This window comes from Osmerus eperlanus, chromosome 15 (genome assembly GCF_963692335.1).
Source record: "Osmerus eperlanus chromosome 15, fOsmEpe2.1, whole genome shotgun sequence".
In the NCBI taxonomy this organism is placed as follows: domain Eukaryota; kingdom Metazoa; phylum Chordata; class Actinopteri; order Osmeriformes; family Osmeridae; genus Osmerus; species Osmerus eperlanus.
In genome coordinates, this window is record NC_085032.1 from 7386362 (window position 1) to 7407543 (window position 21182).

Consider the following 21182-nt stretch of genomic DNA (forward strand, 5'->3'; position numbering starts at 1 on the left):
GAGGCGATGAGCAGGAGGAGGAGATGATCAGGAGGAGGTGATGAGCAGGAGGAGGTGATGAGCAGGGAGAGGTGATGAGCAGGAGGAGGTGATGAGCAGGAGGAGGTGATGAGCAGGGAGAGGTGATGAGCAGGAGGAGGCGATGAGCAGGAGGAGGTGATGATCAGGAGGAGGTGATGAGCAGGAGGAGGCGATGATCAGGAGGAGGTGATGAGCAGGAGGAGGTGATGAGCAGGAGGAGGCGATGATCAGGAGGAGGTGATGATCAGGAGGAGGTGATGAGCAGGAGGAGGCGATGATCAGGAGGAGGAGATGAGCAGGAGGAGGCGATGATCAGGAGGAGGTGATGAGCAGGAGGAGACAGACATGAGGCTGGACCAGATATGGCAGAGGCTGTGTCAAAACATTCAAAGTGGTGTGAAAGGTGTGTTGTGACATAATAGGCCCCCGGGCTACAGAAATCCATTCCCCAGCCCTCGCACAGGGACAGGCAGGCAGACATGTGAAATGAACCAGAGTGATTTGTTCTTTTTGCCCTCCTGGGTAGTGGGACTGTGGGATGAGATCGCAGTTCGGCATTACGTAGTCAACCATCTTAGACAAACTATTTCAGGTCCCACTTGGAAGGTGTTAATAGAATCCCCTTGAACGCCTCGTAGGCTGTACAACAGCAGTTTTGGAGTAACTGTGTTTTCACGACCAGTTAGATATTTAGACATTTTGGACATCTTTCGTAAAGGCGAGGGAAATGTAAGTCTGAATTTGGTACGGCACGGGCTGGCAGGGTCAGGAAAATGGTCTGTACACTAGTTACGATGCTAAATAGTAAATGTTAGATTTGACAACAAGCTGTCTCCAGAATGTTCTCCTCCTAGCTGAAATAACAACTCCAAAAGACAGAACTCACCCCGAGAAGCCCGACCCTTTAATTATTTAAAGCCTCTTCGTCTGAGAGGTGGAAATCTTAGTCTCCGACTGGAAGGTCAAGCCCTGGAATTACTGTGTGTCTCCACGCCACGGTCTTTGCAGTAGCGTTACAGTACGCCAAACGAGAGAGAAAGTTCGAGTGACCCACGCTGCAAGATCGATCCCAGGAGTCGCTCGCTCTGACCTTGAAAAGAGGTAGCCGTTGTACTGGGATCAATCCCCCAGGACTTCACCCTCCCTATCGATCTCTCCATCTCATTTAAATCTTGATTGGGTACGCATCACAGGTCTATTACATGCACCGGTACTCTGTGTTAGTGCAAGCTTGCCATGTTGTTGTACTCACCGAATCCACTCACTCCCTCTTGGTCTCTAATTAGTTCGATACCTCCTCAGCATGCCAATGCATGAGCTAATTATCGCGAGCGCTGTAGCACAAAATGACTTTTTGTGCATTACCCAGGTGGGTGTCGAATGTTGGCGTCGGGAGGGGGGAGGAAACGGGGTACCAGCCGCGCATGAGAAGGAGGATCGTGGACTGTGAATAGAACGATTCGTCTTCGGAAGTGAAAGATTGTTAGTGACTGCATCGTTGATTTTGTCGGCGCTTACACATTCAGTTTTGTGTTGTTGCTGTTACAGGGTCATGGTATCTTTCGTGCATATTCACGGTTTGAAACCAGAGTTGAGAGGAGCCGCAGGAAAGAATGTAACCGACACAGACATAATCAACTAGTCTCACCCACTGAAAGGATCCGGGGCTGTTGGGAACCCTATCCAGAAGAGATGAACGACTCCGAAAAAAACCCTCATCGCTTTAATGAAGACGATAATTTGTCGACTCACAGGGGCTAACCGCTAGTGCCCTCAGCTCCCAGGACTCTGGTCACACCACAGCTGTGAGACTTCCCGCCTTCTCACGTGTGGAGAGGGGGACAGGCTGTGCCCTGTCTGGCCATGCCTAACGGGGGCTGTCCTCGGGTGGGGGGGGTGGGGGGTGGAGCCCCTTCACTCTCTGGTGGCTCAGGCTGTAGCCTCTGAAGACCCACGTGGCTGGGAAGGCTCGGAGAAGTGCAACTTCACCGCCAGCTCACGCACATGAGCTGCAGAAAGATGGTGCTTTTAGATTGAAGAAGTGGGGCATTTGTGCCTGCACATGAGCATGATTCACAGAGAAGACACGCGCACGCGCACACACACACACAGACCTACACACACACACACATGCACGGATCCCTTTGCCAGCTTTGTGTTGACTTCCAGTAATGTGTAAGCAGAGAATGAGAACCAGTGGAGCGATGCTAGCTACAGCGTGGTGTCAAGCTGTTGGGCTGTCTGTTGCTGTCTGGACTCTGCTGCAGAACAACAGCACCGTTACCCAGTCTCTCCTTGGGAGGCAGTGGAACCACATTACGTAAACACATGCACACGCAAGCACCAATAAACAAAGACCTCTCACACTTAAAAAATTTGCATTGGCTGTGGATTAAATGAAACGTTCTTACATCTACAATGTGATGTTACTGGTTACCTTTCGGTATGGTAGATGCACACGCTTAGAGACTAAGGCTCAGGATGGTTTGATGTAGGCCGGTAATGTTCATATTGAATGACATTTTAAATGGCAGCTTAAAACATTTCCCCAGGAAAGTATGTGTTGGTCCTGTCCCTCTTCCTTTCTTGGTGGAGTTCTCCCTCAGGGATTGTGGTGGTGTGATTCCCCAGGTTCTGGAAAAACAAGTTGTGCTGTGTTTCATTTCCACATGAGAGGGCTGTGTTAGGGAGGGAGGAGAGTGGGGAGGGCTGGAGGGGAGGGCTGGGGGGTGAAGTGTTAGGGAGGGAGGAGAGTTAGGTCACCAGATGAGACAGGGCAACAAGTCACCCACACCCACCTGGGACCTCACCTCAAAAACAAACAAACAAAATAACAATCTTTGTTTTTGAAATTGAAAATGGCGTGTTTTTTGTTGATCGTTCTCACTCTGTTCGAGATGAAGCTATATGATCATTGGCTCAGTTTTCTGCTCCTTCCAAACCCATTGCCCAATGTCTGGGTAGGAAACCAGAGTGCAAGATGGACCGGGGCAGCTGAGGATGTTAATAATGGTCTTAAAGATACTGATGTCCTTAAGGTATAAGGTTCCTAGCAATCATCATACACACACATTCACAGACAGACAGACACACACACATTCACAGGCAGGCACACACACGTACACATACAACACCCTATCCCTTTACATTCCCCTGTGACGGAGTCAAAAGTTCCCTGCACTTAGCATTGATTATTAATGAAAGGTTTAAAAGGAGAGAGAGAAGTAAGTAGGGAGAAAGGGAGGGAGGAATGGGTCTTCCACTTTATACATGCTGGTATTAAGGGCAGCTTAAACATCAGCACCCTCTTGTTCTTAAAAACCTTTCTAAGGAAAGTGCTGCTCCAGAATGTGGAGCTAGTCAAGAGAATAGGTTTCTGCAGAACTTAGAAAAATGAAAGGTTGGGGGGTTGAGGTTGTGTGTGTATGTGTGTGTGTGTTGGAGGTGAAGGGTATCATGTTGGATCAAATTTACAGCAGAGAGTTGAGAGCCCAGTGGGATATATTTAAGATCTTATCTTTCATAAAATATATCATTTCTGGTTCGGAAAGAGTGTAGACCGGAAGATTCTCAGAACATGGTCTACAACGACTGCCACTACTACGAACAATAATGCCCAGAAAGAAACTCATGTGCTTCTTATATAATTCGTGGAGCTACACCATAGTGGTGTATGTCATACACACTTGTCTGGACTGTTGTACACCTACAACCAACAACAATAAGCAGAGCCACAATGCGAAAACATGACATCTGGGATTCCAGACATGGGCAGAGCCCCATGCTGTGCGCATGTGACATTTTCTGGGAAGGTGTTGTGGCCCTGGTTGTCCCATGGTGACCCGAGCTGCCTGCTTGTGCCCTGTTCATTCCCATTAGACTGAAGGCATGCGTCAGCCAGTTGCTCAGCGCCTTTTCAGCCCTCTGTCTCTCTCCCCTCCTCTCTTCTCCTCTGTCTCTGTCTATATATTCTCCTCTCCGTTTCTCTGTCTCGGTATCTCCTCCTCTCTCTTTGTCCCCCTGTCTCTCTCTCCCCTCCTCTCTTCATCTCTGTCTCTATCTATCAACCCTCCTCTCCGTTTCTCTCTCTCTCTATCTCTCCTCTCTCTTCATCTCTCTCTATCGCTCCTCTCTCTTTCATCGCTCTGTCTTTTTGGCTCCACCCTTGGCTCCACCCTCCTCTTCCTCCTTGTCCAAAACCGAAGTCCTACTATGTGGCCCCAAATCCAAAAGAGAGATGCTTATTAAGAATCTTGGAGGCTTAACCCCCTGTCTTAAACCAGAGGTGACGAGTCTCGGTGTAATCCTGGACTCAGATTTGAATTTCAACTCTCACATTAATAAAGTGACCAAAACAGCTTTCTTTCACCTGAGGAATATAGCAAAGGTACGACCATTCATAAACCAAAATTATGCAGCAAAGTTAATTCATGCTTTTATATCCAGCCGGCTGGACTACTGTAACGCACTTTTCACTGGTCTTCCCAAGAAAACCACTGAAAGACTACAGCTCATTCAAAATTCTGCAGCTAGATTATTAACCAAAACTAAAAGGAGAGAACACATTAGTCCTGTCCTAGCTACTTTACACTGGCTCCCTGTTACCTTCAGAATTGACTTTAAGGTCCTTTTCCTCACATACAAAGCTCTACACGGACAAGGACCTAGCTACATTGCTAACTCCTTTATAAACTACACACCAGCTAGAACACTGCGATCATCAAATGCAGGCCTATTAGAGGTCACCAGAAGCAGTCATAAGAAGATTGGTGATTCGGCCTTTGTCAATTACGCCCCAAAACTATGGAACAAATTACCCATAAATATTAGGGAAGCAAACACTCTAGACATTTTTAAAAGACAGCTTAAAACCTACCTTTTTACCGAAGCATTTAAGTAATTTTATCTCAAAAGGGTTTTCCTACTTTTTAAAGTTGTTTTCTCTCTTGAAAAGAGATCTTATTGGGATTTTTATTTTTGTTTGAATTGTTTATCACTTGTATTATTGTTTTTATTGATTTGATTGATTTTATGTAAAGCACCTTGAGCTACAATACTTGTATGAAATGTGCTATATAAATAAAGACTTGTCACACACAAGTGCACCAAGGATCTGAGGTCGGAACTATTCCCGTGAAGACCTTCTAGTTTAACAACTTCCATTTTGCATGTGTACCTGCAATTACGCGCGTGTGCTGTTGTCACGTGTACCGTGTATTAAACATGTAAGTAGCATGTAACTCAGAGGGAGCGTATAGTGCAGGGTTTTCCACCTGAGCGGCTCTCCAGAACGTAGTTTAGCTCCCCCGTGTTGCTAAGTCGCGTCTGGCTACCCTGTGACTCCAAGCCAATGACGACGTGGGTCTCTGTCCCCCAAGAGGCCCTGGCTGACTCACGCCTAGCTGGCAAAAACATTCACATGCCTGCGTCTTCTCTGCAGCCTGGGGGAACGTATTGAAGTCTCTGCTAATCCGATTAACATGAACAATCCCACAGGGGAAATCGCAGCACATCTGCAATGCACAGATAATTATTATAATTTATTTTTTCAGATCTTTTTTTTTCACCCTTTTTATGTTCTGGAAGACCATCCGTTTGTTGTCATGTTTGCTTGGGCATCAGTTCAGTAAGTTTCCATGGCTCTATACCAACATGAAGAGAACTCATCCATGTTTGCACTCAGCTTGACTTAGCTATTGAGTGAAAGCGTGGAATATCCCTTTTTTGCTTCATCATTGATTTACTTTTACTGTCAAAGCCACGCGATTACCATAATGTAAGCTCATGGTCATGTGAAAAACACTGACACGTTCACTGTAAGTTCACAATTTCCAAGCAGTGCTCGGGTGTTGTAGCCTACTAGTGGATTAGTATACTAGAACCAGGATGTTTAGTGGATCTTCCACCCTGACCTTATTAAGCGTGGACTCCCAGCTATCCACTCACTCTCTGGGTGCAGGTTTTACACCCCTGTCTTTGAACACACAGTGTGTAGGCAGGTTTGCATGGAGAGCCAGTCAGACTAACTTCACAGCCACGTGCTGAAAAGTGGCTACATTCAGCTACATTGGTTTTAACTGAGAGGGGCTTGGAGCCAGAGGCTACCAAATATTGAATTGGAATCCACACAAGATAGTGATAAATGAAATGCTTTATAAAACCTTTTAGTTGATTTTTTTGGCCAGTCAATCCAGATCTGTTTGAGCTAGACCTCTGCTCCCTTCACAAGGATCGTAGAACTTAATTACGTCCAAATAGACAGTTACTTCAAACACTGCTGAGCAATTAATCTACACGGAAGCAGTTGGGCTAATCAATCCAATGGACTCACATTCAGGGAAGTGGGCAGGCAGGCACAGCCTTATTGGATTACACAGAGAGAGCGTTTCCTCTGCCCCCCCACACACACACGCATACACGCACACCCACACAAACATACGCATACATACACATACACACACATTCACACACATACAGTCTCAAACATGCATATGGACACACACACATGCGCACACACACACACACACACACACACACACACACATGGTCACGCACACTGAGCTCGATGCTGTGGAGGTCTGTGGGAGGACTAGGCACAGCTGTGAGCCTCGTTTTCAATTACAGATCTCGTCTGGGGCACACTGCCTCATTTCAGAGAGAGCAGACATCCTATGAATATAGGATGCCTGCCTACACACACACACCCACACAATGAGAGATCAATGTCAAGACAGATTTTGTCGTGGATTTTCCTGATATTATTAATATTAATTATATTTTCCTATATATTATTAATACATATTGGGTGTCATCTACAGACTAAAAGTGAACTGCCAGGTTGGGTGTAAAACAGAGCCAGTTTAGTAGTTTAACGAGGACAACGTTCAAGCACCCACTGCAGAAACGAATAAGCAGCGATGAGTCAGCGTTCAAATATTTGTACCGCACCGTGTTTGGAGCGTCAGAGCAGCAGGCTATTGTGTGCGCTGTGTCAAAGCTCCCAGAGACTGAAGCACATTACCATCCCAACAGAAAACCCACCCAGCATGGGGCACACCACCGCTCCTCTGTTTACCCTTTCTGAAACGACCCCTGTGAGCTTTAGAGAAGAGCTTCGGGGGATATCCATATCTTCATCCTCGGTACAAAGGTCAAGGACGGGCAGAATTGAGTTTGCCGTGTAAACGACTGACATGACGGCGAAAGGAGGCGTTCTAACCTGAGCCCTGGCTCCTCTGTCTCTGTCCCAGGTGGTGATTCTCTACTTCCAGCCCAGTATATTCCGCTGCATCTTGCTGAGATGGGTCCGCCTGCTCGGCTTCGCCACCATCTATGGGACCCTGACCCTCAAGCTGTACAGGTAAACTCCTCTGGTCACACAGCCCCACACACCGTCCACCCAGTTACAGAATGCCAGCGGATGCGTCCGCATATGGTGAGCAACCTGATGATTCACGGTGGGGGGAGGGGGGGAGGGGAGGGGGGGAGGGGAGGGGGGGAGGGGAGGGGGGGAGGGGGAGGGGGGGGCTGTCTGGATCGGTGTACGGATATAGGTTGGCTGTGTTCTAGGCAACGGGGCATTAGATAGGGCCTCGGGTGATCCAGGTACCTCAGTGGGCCTGTGCCCAATTACAGTCTACCTCTGTAGTTTTAATCTTTGGGGTCGCTATGTTCCTCGGCGCTCTGATTTCCCTTGGCGGTGAGGATCCAGAGGAAATAGAGGTCACTCGACCGTGTGCTGCTTGTTCTCTATTGGAGTGGACTTTTTGTTGCCTACCTTAACGTAATGTACTTTTTGAGTGCTTACTAATCATCGCACAGCCTCCTGCATTATTGCAACCTTGTTTTAAATGACCCAGGCTATCCTGATTTAAAGTGATGGTTCTCTATAAATGTTAGAACTGGATTTTATAGATAAACAACACAGTCAGGGTTCCATATAATTCCCTGATCCCGCGTTAATGGGTAGCTTGAATTGAGAAATCTTGGCTGGATCCTCAGAGGTCCACTCAGTATCGAGATTTACGACCTTGTTAGGACAGATGGAGGGTTGCCCAGTTCGTAAAGGAGGGGATCTGACAAAAACCAGCAAAAGCAAAACCAACAAAACTAACTGCTCAGTCTCAATTGAAACTTTCTTATCGAATCGGGAGCCACGCCAAGAGACAAAGATAGGGGGAGGGAGAGAAAGTGAGGGGGGAAAAAAACTGAGGGAGAAACAAAGAAAGAGACAGAGCGAGTGCGACAGCTTCTGTTCAGAGGAGAGCTGTGGGAGGAAGTGAGGAAGGAGGAGGAGGGTTAGCGCGTGTTTTAAGTCTGCTAATGAGACAAGGGCTGCTGTATTTAAGAGGCAGAGGAGCGTGATGGGAGTCTGCCACTGCAGGCCGTCGTGGCAGGTGAGCATGACCAACGGAAGGGCTTTGCTGAGGAGAAGGGATGTGAATTTTTAGCACCTGGCTAATCGACGTGGGAGCGCTCCGTACCCGAGGAGGTGAAACTTAGCACATTGCACAGATACATTTTTGATAGGCCCTCATTAAGGGCATGCAGAGCACCCTTCATCAATGTCTCAGACAGTTAGAGTCTGATAACGAGGACTGGCCTCTACGCTGGAAGGTTTAAGGAGCCCTCTGATTCCTTCAGCGCCCCCCAACATTAATTTGGGATTAACTGTCTGTGTGGAAAGACTTTTAAATACAGCACAGATGCTACAAATGAAGGATATTGGACTCAGACGATATCACTGTTGTTTTCGATCATGGTGATGAAAGCATCTGTAATCATCGCACGGTGATGTGTCCATTCCCAGGGTGCTGAAGGTGTTCCTGTCTCGGACGGCCCAGAGAATCCCCTACATGACCAGCTGGCGGGTGCTGCGTCTCCTGGGCATCATCCTGCTCATCGTCTGCTGGTTCCTGGTGGCCTGGACCTCGGCCGTGTGCCAGAACCTGGACAGGAATCTGGCTCTGATCGACGTGGGCTACACCCCCGACGGACTGCAGTTCAGCATGTGTCTGCTGGACCGCTGGGACTACATGATGGCTGTCGGTGGGTGGAGGTTTACGGTGCCGCTCTGTGGGAGGTGGTGGGGTGGGGGGGAGGGAGGAGGTTACTGTTCTGCTCTGTGGGAGGTGGGGGGGGAGGGTGGGGATAAATAAAAGACAGAGAGAGGGAGAGAGATAAAGAGAAAGAGAGAGACAGAGAAAGTGAGACACAGAGAGGGAGATAGACACACACAGAGAGAGAGAGAGAGAGAGAGAGAGAGAGAGAGAGAGAGAGAGAGAGAGAGAGAGAGAGAGACATACAGTACTCATGCAGACATGATGATGGCATAAGGAAGACAGATAGAAAAAATCCAACAAACTCATAGAGAAGTAGAATCTGTGAAATGCAGTGAGAAAAGCAGACCTGTTTTTAGCATGCTTCTGCTGACTCCGAAGGTTCCAAGGTCTTTTCAAACTGAGCGATGGCCCTGTTTTAGCATTTGGGAAACAGGTGTGCCTTTACAGTTACAAAGAGTGATCTTATGAAGTTCAACATCTTGTAGTACCTGAAAGGGCTGGAACACGAAGACCTGAAGCCACGAATAACTTTGAATAATGTGTTCATTTAGCGGACGCATTTCATCCAAAGAATTGAACCTTCTTGAACTACAGTCAAATACTCTATCACTGAGCTGTTACCCAACCAAACCCACTCTTATGCGTGCAGCTATGTTGATCTTCCTACGTTTTTCATAAGGAAGAAGAGTAAACCTGTTACAGCATGCAGTGTTACGCTCTATCAGAGCAAGTGATGGATCTAAGTCCTCAAGGCCCTAATATAAACAGTCTGCAGTTCATCCTGCTGTGCAGTGTACATTGTCCGCATCTCGTCAAGCCTTGGTGTGCGAGAGCCATGGAGAGAAGGGCCGTGAATGTCAAGATAATGGTGACAGATTTTCATGGTAAAAGCAGACATTTATCGCTGTCAACTACCCAAAACCCATCACACGGACTTGTCAAGAGGACTGAGGACATTTCATTAAACCCAGACCGACAGCTACAACTCTATCTGCAATTGTCAGACGGCACCGAGAGAATACATCTGTTACCACCAGGTTTTACTGCATTTATGGAACGCGTCATTTCCAACATGGTCAAGTTCTACGCTGTCTTGCTCTGGGTATTCACAGATATAGAAGATTGATGGCCAGCCTCTATGTATTAATCTCTATTACTGGTCTGGGCTACTGCTCTGGACGGGCAGGTATCAGCCACCTTTGCGTTGACGCGACTCTACTTCCTGTTTCCTGTAGCTGAGTTCCTGTTCCTGCTGTGGGCGGTGTACCTCTGCTTCGCCGTGAGGACGGTGCCTTCGGCGTTCCACGAGCCCCGCTACATGGCCATAGCCGTCCACAACGAGCTGGTCCTGTCCGCCATATTTCACATCATCAGGTAACAACAATCTATCAAGCCTTAGATTAAGCTGCACAATGCACATTTTATACAAAACCTTGGGGGGAGTAATACTGTATGTGGCTTGTTATATCTTCACAGGTATTCACTTAGCAGATGTTCTAGTTGACGTCCTTTAATGCTTCTATCCAAGAGGGAGTTTTTATTGTATTCAAAAATGCCCCTTTCCCCCCCAGTGTACGTTTCATGTGTATATAAATGAGATGTTGCATCATTTCAGCTGACACAACAAATCCCTTTCCCAGTTGGAATCCCCTTTAATTGAGAACTCGGCTACATCAGATTAAGTTGTAATTAGACACGTCAAGATGATTTATGTTTTGACACAGCATATGTTTGCAATCACTGGTGGCAGTCTTTCAATCACACATTAACAGCCAATACAGATACAGATAAATTGCGATCCAGTGTTGTAGCCAAGATAGCTTCTGTGTGGCGTCAGACATGGCGATTTAGAAGTTTAAACGGTACATGTACTGTATATTCTGTATACATAAATATGACATGCAGATGTGAATAAATTATCCCTAGTATGGTCCGTATTAATGTAGGTCTGTGTTGACATTGGGAGAGAGAAGAGTGAGAAAGGGAGAGAGAGGGAGAGAGGGTGAGAGGGAGAGAGAGGGAGAGAGAGGGAGAGAGGGAGAGAGAGGGAGAGAGGGGGAGAGAGGGAGAGAGGGGGAGACAGAGGAAGAGAGGGGGAGAGAGGGGGAGAGAGGGAGAGAGGCCCTTGTAAATATGAACACTTGTCTTGTCTGTGAAGGAGGTGTTGAGAGGAGGCTGCCACCAGGGACGCTTCCTGGGCCTTGTTAGAGCCAGCCTCCTCCGTCCCTAGTCCCTGTTCCAACCAACCTTCAGCTCCCTCCCCAGCCCGCTACAGTCGAGACCTTCTGGGATGTCTTACCGAAGCAATCAGGGCTCCCGGTCTGGCAGAGCAGGTGGCTCAATGGACATTGAAAAATGAAAAGATAACAGTAATTAGGACCTTGTGTCATATGAGCATTCCAACCAGGGCTCAGTAGGAGTACATCAAGGCAGTTAAGTCCTCACACACGCTGGAACTTGGTTTGAACTCAAACAAAAGATGAAGGAGGAAGACTTCAAAGCTTTCGGGTCCGACGATTTGCTAGACCTTAGCATTTTTATATGGCTTTAATCTATAACCACTGTGCATTCATTAACCGTTCGCCAACTTCGACAAAATAATGAGCTGGCGGGATGACATTTATAGGATGAAGACTTTTCAGTGGTTGAATTAGTGTGTGACAAGATGTGCCAACTGAAAAGTAACTGCTGTAGCATAATTAAAACCTTGCTTTAGTTATATGTTATACTCTCAATATATGCTGTTTTTATGGACACAGTTAATGTTTTGCCTGGTTAGACGATTACTTTAAATTGCTTTCCAATAATTTAATTACACTTGGTATGTCATATCAATAGTTTTTTTTCTTCTGGAAGGATATCCTTTGCTCATAATTGGGTGTGCTCAAGCCTTCGGCGAGAGCACAACCTTTGTTCTCTCACATATATTTTTATTATTGTTTATTTTCGCCCCCCTAAAACTCAGTTAATATTTGGCCTACATACACAACGGCGGTGTCAAAAGGTTCGTCTTGGTAGCGATTGCGTTGCTTCTATTGGAATTTACGTTCAGTTGCATGGTTTTGGCTTAAGTTAAGTTTTTGTGGCGAAAAGTGAAGCTAACGGTGGCTAATTTGCTAGCCACAGTCACTGACGTTACTAACGTCACTACGTCACTAACGTCACGAAAACACGCGTGACTACCTTTGGCAGAACATTCGTTTCGCATCTGTTAACTTGGGGGATAGCTAGGCTAACTATAGCTTTACTGCAAGGCAGCTGCAGAAACGCCACAAGCAAAGCGGCCAGGGTGATAACTATTTACTCATTTTACTTTGTGATGTGAAACACTATTATGAAATGTAATGTACAATATTAGCTGATATTATTAAGGAAGTAGGCCCACATCTACTTTCGGAAACGGTAGTCTACTATTTCACTGAAGCATTAGCATGACATTAGCCTCTGTTGCCCGGGCAACACATACTACAGTGGTCTATGATGTATCTGTTTTCAATCGTTAAAATAAACATTCCTCACATATACATTTTCGTTGTAGGATTTATTATGACATTAGATTACAAGTAAACGATTTGTGGGTGAAATTATCATTACCTGTGGTTTCAATCCAGTGTATCACTGCAACGCTGTAGCCTACGCGAGACACACGACAAAAACATCTAACATACACAGCTGTTTAGGAAGTCAAACGGCGACAGAACATGTTCGGCACTCCCCTTACTTAAATCAAAAGTCTATCTAACTACTAACCTGAACTTCATTGCCACAGCCTAAACTTTGTCAATCTGTTCATGAAAATAATTAATTTCAGCCTAAACCGTACAACGGAACGTTTAATCGAATTCAACCAACGCAATCGCTACCGAGACGAACACAGCAGTAGTCTAGTACTGTACCGTAGTAGTAGAATTTTCCAGGGCAGCTTCTCCACACAGGGCTATATCGCATTTTGCGTTGTTACCTTACAATGATCGCTACCAGTGAGCTTTTTATGAATGAGCGATTTTCCACTAAATAAATGTCAAGCTTATTTACGTTTTGGGGGGCATATTTTCAGTTAGCAGATGGTACTGTTTGAATCGCGATTCCATCTTCTACTGCCGGGTAACGTCGTAGAATAATCTTCAAAGGGGGTTCTTTATTAATGAATGAATGCAATGAGTAGGCTAAATGCATGAAAATATCACGAGAAGGGAAAAACTTAAAAGGACGTTTAAGTCATAGAGATTAGGTCCATTTGTACACCGGTCTGCCAAATGTATTCTTTTTGATTCAACGATGAGGCTGCCTCTTGCAGGGGAAATGAGAAGACATCCATTTCATTCTACACTTCACTCGTATTTTCAGTTGTAAATGAGCAGCAAAAAAAAATGCTTTTAAATCTATGTAATCTTTATAAATAATAAGTATGCATTTTTATATAAAATACAGAAATATCAGTTGTAAAAATGTCATTAAAAAACGGACCCCTGTCCAACCGACGCAAGCAAGCACACCCTACAATTTCCCCAGAAATTGTACCCTCTCTAGTTACTGCTGTTAGACATACTGTAAACTGCACCAGGTAGCAACAGTATAGAAACACAGCAATATACTGTAGAGTACAGAAAAAACATCTGTAACCTTAGCTCCAAATCCAGTTCAAGGTGAGCACGATATCTGGCAAGCTGGCAAGAGGGCTGTTCAGAAAGAGAGGACACTTCCTGTACTGTGTGTGAGGCACTCCCAGCAGTAGAGAAAACAGATGTTCACGCTCAGTGCATGACTCTAGTTGGGCTTAAGATAAACGTGTTACATCCTCTCTCTGTCTCCCAGTGATCAGCCATGTCTGAGAAGGTTCCAGCGCTATACAAAGTGGGATCGTTGTTTTGTTCCCTCGCTGACAGTGGTGGTCTTCTTCAGTTGTGCGTTCGTAACATGCTCACTGAGCGGCTCAGAATCCCTGTCATGACAGTGTTCTTCTATGCGCCATTCATTGTGGTACTCTCTACAGTAGAAACAACGTTTCCTGATGAAGTGTATTATGCTGCAATTGTATGGGTTAGATATCTAATCCAAAGACACACTCACAGTGACATGGTGCGGAGCTAACAGCTCTTTTGTCCTCGCTGTGAAATCTTTGAATCCGCTAATAGTCGGTGATATTTCTGAATGAGCAATATGATTAATGATCCTGCATAGCATTATCTAAAATCAGACAGAATGGGAAAATAATTTGCAGCTCAACAGAGCGTGGGCTTTATATAGAAAATTGAATTTTTGGCACATATTGGTTTTGCTTGTTATGATACCTTGTATTACTTGTTTAGATACATTTATTTCCTTCTTTCTCGCCATCAATTTTCCTCTCACACTATATAACCCTCTCTATCACTCTCATACCTTCACTCCATCCTTCTATATCCTTCTCTCTCTTACTCCCCCGCCCCCGCCCCCCCCTCCCTGACCCTCCCTCTCTCTTCTCTCAGGTTCACCCTGGCTCCTGAGCTCCACCCAGACTGGATGCTGCTGCTGGTCTTTGCTCACACACACCTCACTGTGACCGTCACTCTCGGACTTCTGCTGGTCCCCAAGGTATGGCATCTGACCTTCCAGTCCACTTTGATGACACTTTTAATGAACTAACAGCATTACAGTAATAGCTGGAGATAATAAGGGGAGGTACAGGATGACATCACATGCATTGGATTTTATAGGGATAATATACGTTTATATATAGACACACACTTGTATTGCAACGCTATTTGTACAGCATACAATGAAAGGGATAACAGTGTCTGCGAAATGAATTAAATGTCAAACGTAAACAAACAATCTCTTTTCTTTTGTGGCTTCCAGTTCCTGTTTGCCGGCACCCAGATGAGGGACGACATAGCGGTGGAGGCGTACGAGGACGAGCTGGACATGGGGCGCTCGGGGTCCTACCTCAACAGCAGCATCACCTCCGCCTGGAGCGAACACAGCCTGGACCCAGAGGACATCCGGGTGAGCCCCGCCCGCACCTCCGCTCCGTCCCGCCAAATCTCACATTCTCTTTTTAATAACCCGCTGATGCAATCTTGTAAATAATTTGTCCCCTGCTGACCCCCTTGACGAAAAATACTGAGCCCCGGCAGTTTTTTTATTGCAGACGCCAGACGAAATGGGCCCGCTCAGTTCTATTAATGGCTGTGGCGTAAGGTCTTGCGACAGTCTTTGGGAAAAACGTACCAATGTGAGCAGAAGGTTCTGTTTGTTTGTTAGAGCTGAAGGAGTCTCTCGCCAGCCAAAGACTCAAGCAAACTGTCCATGTCAGTGGATCAGTGTGAGACATAGAAAGCCTCGCTGTACATCTCGCCTGCTACTGTCAGTGCTAGTGGTCACTATCGCAGAAATGCAAAAGCAGAACATTGTATTTGAAGAATTAAGAACCGATGCAAAGAGGCTGTTTCAGACCTAACAATAAAACGCTTTCCATTTATTTATGCTGTCCAAGACCGTCCTTGTCTTTCATTTGAGCACTTGTCCGTAGCTGCGTGTCATCGATTTGTACTGCATGTCTCTCTGTGTGTGATAGAATGTCTGCTATTTGTAACACCGTTTATTTCTTTGCAGTTTCAGAAACAATGTTCAAATCATCATTCAAATATAGCACTCTGCTGTTGATCACTTCTCAACTGATCTTTGTTTCTATCCCCCTTTTCTCGACTAACTATCTAGGAGGAGCTGAAAAAGCTGTACTCACAGCTGGAAATATACAAGAGGAAGAAGATGCTGGCCAACAACCCTCACCTTCAGAAGAAACGGAGCTCCAAGAAAGGTCTGGGTCGATCACTGATGAGGCGGATCACGGAGATCCCCGAGTCCGTCCACAGGCAGTGCAGCCGCGATGACAAAGAGATGGGGGACCACGGAAGCAACCGGAACAGCATCTGTGTCCTCAGAAAAAACCCCTTTGACCCTTCCCACCCTGGGAAGCCAGCCAAAGAGGAGTCCCTTAAGAGCAAGGTGTTCTCCCTGAAGAAGTCCCACAGCAGCTACGATCACGTCCGTGACCAGAGCGAAGACTCAAGCAGCTCCACCACAGACAAGATGGAGGTCGCCACGGCTGAGGGCTCCCTCCTGGACACCTTAATGGGCAAGAAGCTGGTTAAGAAGAAGTCCGATGAGAAGCTAGACGCCACGAGTGAATCCACCGAATCGGTTCCTCTGGTCTGCAAGTCAGCCAGCGCTCATAACTTGACCGCAGACAAGAAGCCAATTCATCCTCGGACCTCCATGTTGCAGAAGTCTCTCAGTGTCATCGCCAGCGCAAAAGAAAAGACCCTGGGACTGACGACAAAGACTCTGGAGGACAGCAGTAAGAAGGCTCCGCCGAAAAGCAAAGACAACAAATCTGGCACAGACTCAGAGGACGAAGGCTACCCCAAAATGATTGTCAGCCAGTCGGTGGAGTACAAACAGACTGCTGCCAAAGCCGGGATCATGAAGCACCAGGGTAGCGGCAGCCAGCCGTCCATATGCTCCGAAGCCACCAAGGGCAAGGAACTGTACAATCTGTCTGAGGTGTGTCCTTGGGAAGTGGAGGACCTCCCAACACCATCTGAAAACAAGGTCCAGAAGCACGTGTCCATAGCGCCTGAAGGAACCACCACTGTCCATGGAAGTGGCACCAAAGGCACGAAATCCCAGCAGTCGAAGCAAAAGGGCTCGGATCAGTCCCCCTCTACTGCCCGGCATTCTAAAAACCTCCAGAAGACAGCAGACCGAGCAGATATATGTCCGTGGGAAGATGGAGGGGAGAGCCAGGGGTCCAAACATCCACCCACCAGCCAGACCATCGAACCATCTCAGGCCCCCCAGTCCAACCAGGCCATGCCTGCAGCAGAAAGCTCCAAAAACCAACAAGCGGATGTCTGCCCATGGGACTTTGAGGAAGCGGCCTCCAAAAAAGTCGAGGTGGCTCACTCGCCAGATAAGACCAAGCAGAAGAAAGGCACTGCTCCGGTCGACGGTAAAGGGAAGAATGTGCTAGCAGAGCCCTCCAAGTCAACGGGCAGCTCCCTCCAACCATCAACCACAAAGGCTGACATCTGTCCCTGGGACTACGATGCTCCAACTGCAGCCCCGAGTTCTGAGAAAATCCCGAGTCCCACTCAGGTCTCCAAAAAGGACTCCACCTCGCTAAAGAAGACCACGCCTTCCACAAGAACAGCGGAGAAGGAGAAAGAGAAGATGAAAGATATTGACAATGAGAAAAGTCGAGCAAAAGCCAAGGACAAGAGCAAATCCTCCGAGAAACAAACAACCAAGATGGCGGAGGTCTGCCCTTGGGATGTGGAGAGCAGTCAGGAAGTGCCAACAGCGGAAAAACGTAAAAGTGCCAATGTTGAAGCAGCCAAAGGAAAAGAGGCTGAAGTCTGTCCGTGGGATTATGAGGATAGTTCAGATAGAAAAGATGCAGAAAAGAGCGGCACTTCATCCAAACAGAAACAGAGCACTCCAAATCCAAAAGGGGGTGGGGTGAGCGGGGCGAAAAGGGCAGACGTTTGTCCCTGGGATGTTGATGACAGTTCGGTAGAAAAAGCATGACCCTCGACTCAAATGGACAACTGAAATGATAGTTCTTGTTGTATACATTTTTCCACTTTAAAGTCCTAAAAATATATTGACATTTTACTATGAATACGGTGACTTGGATGAAAAGATCAAGTTGCACAAGTTGCCTTCCTTTCCAATAGTTTTTTTTTGGCTTTTATTGTCTATTTTGGAATAAAAGTGAAACAGAAACAAAGCAACAAAATCATGAGAAGCATTCCAGAGTATACAGAGTATTCTTGCTGATAAATCATAGTCTTACAATTATGCAACCTTTAATTCACTTTTACACAACTCATATCCTAACATTTACGATGTTTCTAAGTTATCTGGTGGTGGCATCAACGTCTCACATGTATTAAAGGCCAGAGAGTTTGCAGTGAAGTGAAATACTGTGAGTCTGGAAAGAGGCGGAATATGAAGCAGATAAGCAGATCCTCCATACAACTGCATGAGAAATTCATATGTACAATGTCTTCTGGTATGAACCGCCTAGCCAGATGAACTTAAAACAAATACATTGAGAAAGCAAATGCCAAAGAATAACAGAACTTTAATTGAACGATAGTACACGGAAGATGACACACCTCAATGTCAAATAGCTGTTGTGTGTCCAAGTCAAGACACTTAGTGAGGGAATCGGCCTATAGCACTTTAGCCAAAACCCCATGTGTAAAAGAAATAAAAAATAGAGAGTATATGGACACTATGTTCTCTATCTATGATTTATATATCCTCTTTGTTCAGCCTTATAGTCCTTGAAGGTTGTCAGATATACATGCCCTCTAAACTCAGACATCTAAATTGCTGAATTTTTAGATTTCATGTTTAGATCTCAGCTACTTCCAATTCTTCCATATCTTCAGAGACGTATTACTGTATGTGCCTAACTAACTAGAAATGTCTTGTACTTGTCTTAGATCGTCCTGATTGGAGCAGGGGGAGCCCCTTAGCGTTCCGATTGGAGCAGGGGGAGCCCTTTAGCGTTCTGTGATGGTGGTTTATATAAACAGCATGCTCAGCCAGGTAATGGGTGCTTGGACCCCATTTGGTTTGTCAACCGAAGCGAATCACTTATTTGTGTTGATAGTTCATTGGCATGTTTCATTGTGTTCTCAACGGCACTAGCTATCTGGCTCGACTGATTTTATATTGACAAAAACACATTCAATTGTTGAGAGGTTTATGCTCATGGGAATATGTCCCAACCTTCTTTCTGATTGGAAAGTATGCTAATGATACTTTGCTAACTTTCTAATTATTTGACCAGTCAGTGTAAGTACACTATTGGTTTGTTTTGGGGTCTTCAATTGACACGTTCCACACAAGGTTTGAAAACATTTTCTGCAGTATTATCAATATTTAATGAGAGATTCACATTTTTCATGTTGTGTTATTTATTTCCTATTCAACATCAAGAAGAAAAGTAATGAAAATTATATTGATGTAAAACACACTTCTCTGTGCCATTAGTAACAGGGCATGGGTCCTTACTTTGAAAATTTAATCACATGAGACATTTTATTTGAAAAAATAAGAATGCTAAATGCTAATAAACTGTATTTCAATAAACGCTACATTATAGTCAAAATCCTTCTGGTAGGCCTTCATTGGAAATACTTCAATCCAGCACTTATAGATAAACAAACCCTGGATCAATTTGTTGAACAAAGAGGAAGATAATCTAAGGTATCTACAAGAGCCTGACTCCATGAGATGTAGCTGTGGTGTCTCACTCTTCTCCCTCACTACTGAAAATCATTTCCACCATTGACCTCTGGGGCTTGTGTGAAATATGTGCAACAAGGTAGTTTCAGCCTCAGAGGAGGAGATTTGCAGTCAGCCCTGCTTTATGAGCTTCTAGAACGCCGTCTGAAAAGGTGTCAGACTCTTTGATTGATTGTAATGCTTTGATGAACCTGTATGATATTTACGATTCAGCATCATATGGAACTTAGGGTGAATCTGTAAAGGATTCCAGGGTTCTATCCTGCTCCAGGCTTAGGTCATCCCCCAACTTTTGATTGGATATGACAGAAGTACAAACTGATTTCATTGGGTCTTGGGATTTTTGTAAATGACCCCCTTAGAAACCTATAATACAATAAAAAAATTATGGTGTTTTTATTTATTTATTAAATTCCATACTGTAGTTTATTGCATAGTTTATTGGATGCATACAATTCCATGGCTGGGTTTTACATTTATTTATTAACTTTAAAAAAACTATCTCATATGTCTTTGCTGGTTAAAGGATTTAGGTTGCGATTAGGGAGCAGTAGTTCAGCTCATCGCTCTCTAACAAAATGTGCATCAACCTGTCTTTTAGTCTGTCTTTCTGGAAATGGTCCATGTAATGCAGCAGTATATTTATATATGAATGTTTAGAGTTAAAAACTTCACCTCCATTGGTAAACCTCCATATATTTGGGTGTGAGAACTTTGGCCCATTGTTGATCAGTAACCTTTTCAACATTGATAACCATTTGTCCTGTTGTTACTTTTACCATGGTGGTTTTCGTTTGTTGCCTCATTTTATTTCAACCAGACTTGTGACCAAACCAAGTAATCTGATGGGAAATACTACTACTGCTACTACTACTACTACTACTACTACTACTACTACTACTCAATGCTGTAACGTTGTAACAATTGCTCTTGTGGCTTCTGCATGATATCAAGAAATTAGTAGGACCGATGTTTCACTGCCCTTGATAGAACAAAAAATAAAACATTGATCTTTTATGGACTGTTACAAGTTGTATAGTGAGTGATAGTGTACCCAAAAACCACTGTATTATGTACTTGTTATACCTATTGCTCTATGACAAGCTAATAGCATCCTTATATGGGAATATTTGGTAGATTTATATTGTGTTACATTGTGATAGCATGTACATAAAAGATACCTCCTCTGCAATAAATATTTATATGAAACTCAACTGTGTGCTTCCGTTTATGATTTTAATCTTATTTAAAAAATAAATGGGTGCCAATTTTCCTTTCCAGTCAGAGAATCAAAGATAAAGTTTAAGGTAATGTTTTTTAATGTAATAATTCATACTTTGTATTGGAAAAAAAAACCTTCAGCAGACAGTACAGCAGTAGTTCTGGCACCACAGCAAAGCAGGATGCATTTGTGCCTCGGCAGACATTTTCCTTGTCTCAGGTTTAGTGAGTCAGGGCTCCAGACTCAGAGAAGCAAGCATTTAAAAGCCCCCGGCATCCCAAACACTAATACGTGTATGTGCGTCTTGGCTCCAGTCCTGAAATGCTTTTATGAGATGTTGAGGTCCTTTGGACGGAGACCATTGGGAACCAAGCAGGAAAAGGAAGGCTCAGATGATATCAGAGTATAAGTATTGCACAGGTCAGACTGCTGTAGCGGTTTGGTTTCAGAGGTATTCTATGGGTTTCCCAGACACATTTTTTGTCTAAAGGTATTTCATTACTCATCTCCAATGATTGAAACCTGAATCTGTCAAGTAATCCAGCTAAAAAGTATTCTCCAAAAGTAAATCC

At 45.1% G+C, this 21182-nt stretch overlaps 1 protein-coding gene across 2 annotated transcripts in view; it reads left to right on the forward strand.

The window, feature by feature from the left end:
* The window catches only part of gpr158a (G protein-coupled receptor 158a), a 47453-nt gene extending 26875 nt beyond the window's left edge, over positions 1–20578 (forward strand). The window contains exons 6-12 of one of the 2 annotated variants that reach the window (XM_062480034.1): positions 7272–7381; positions 8831–9069; positions 10319–10457; positions 14552–14657; positions 14922–15068; positions 15214–15297; positions 15783–20578. In XM_062480034.1, the coding sequence (XP_062336018.1) occupies positions 7272–7381; positions 8831–9069; positions 10319–10457; positions 14552–14657; positions 14922–15068; positions 15214–15297; positions 15783–17654 (2697 nt within the window). In that variant the 3' untranslated portion in view covers positions 17655–20578. The remainder of the gene's footprint in view (positions 1–7271; positions 7382–8830; positions 9070–10318; positions 10458–14551; positions 14658–14921; positions 15069–15213; positions 15298–15782) is intronic. The other variant, XM_062480035.1, reaches the window with a different exon arrangement.
* The last annotated feature ends 604 nt before the right edge of the window (positions 20579–21182 follow it).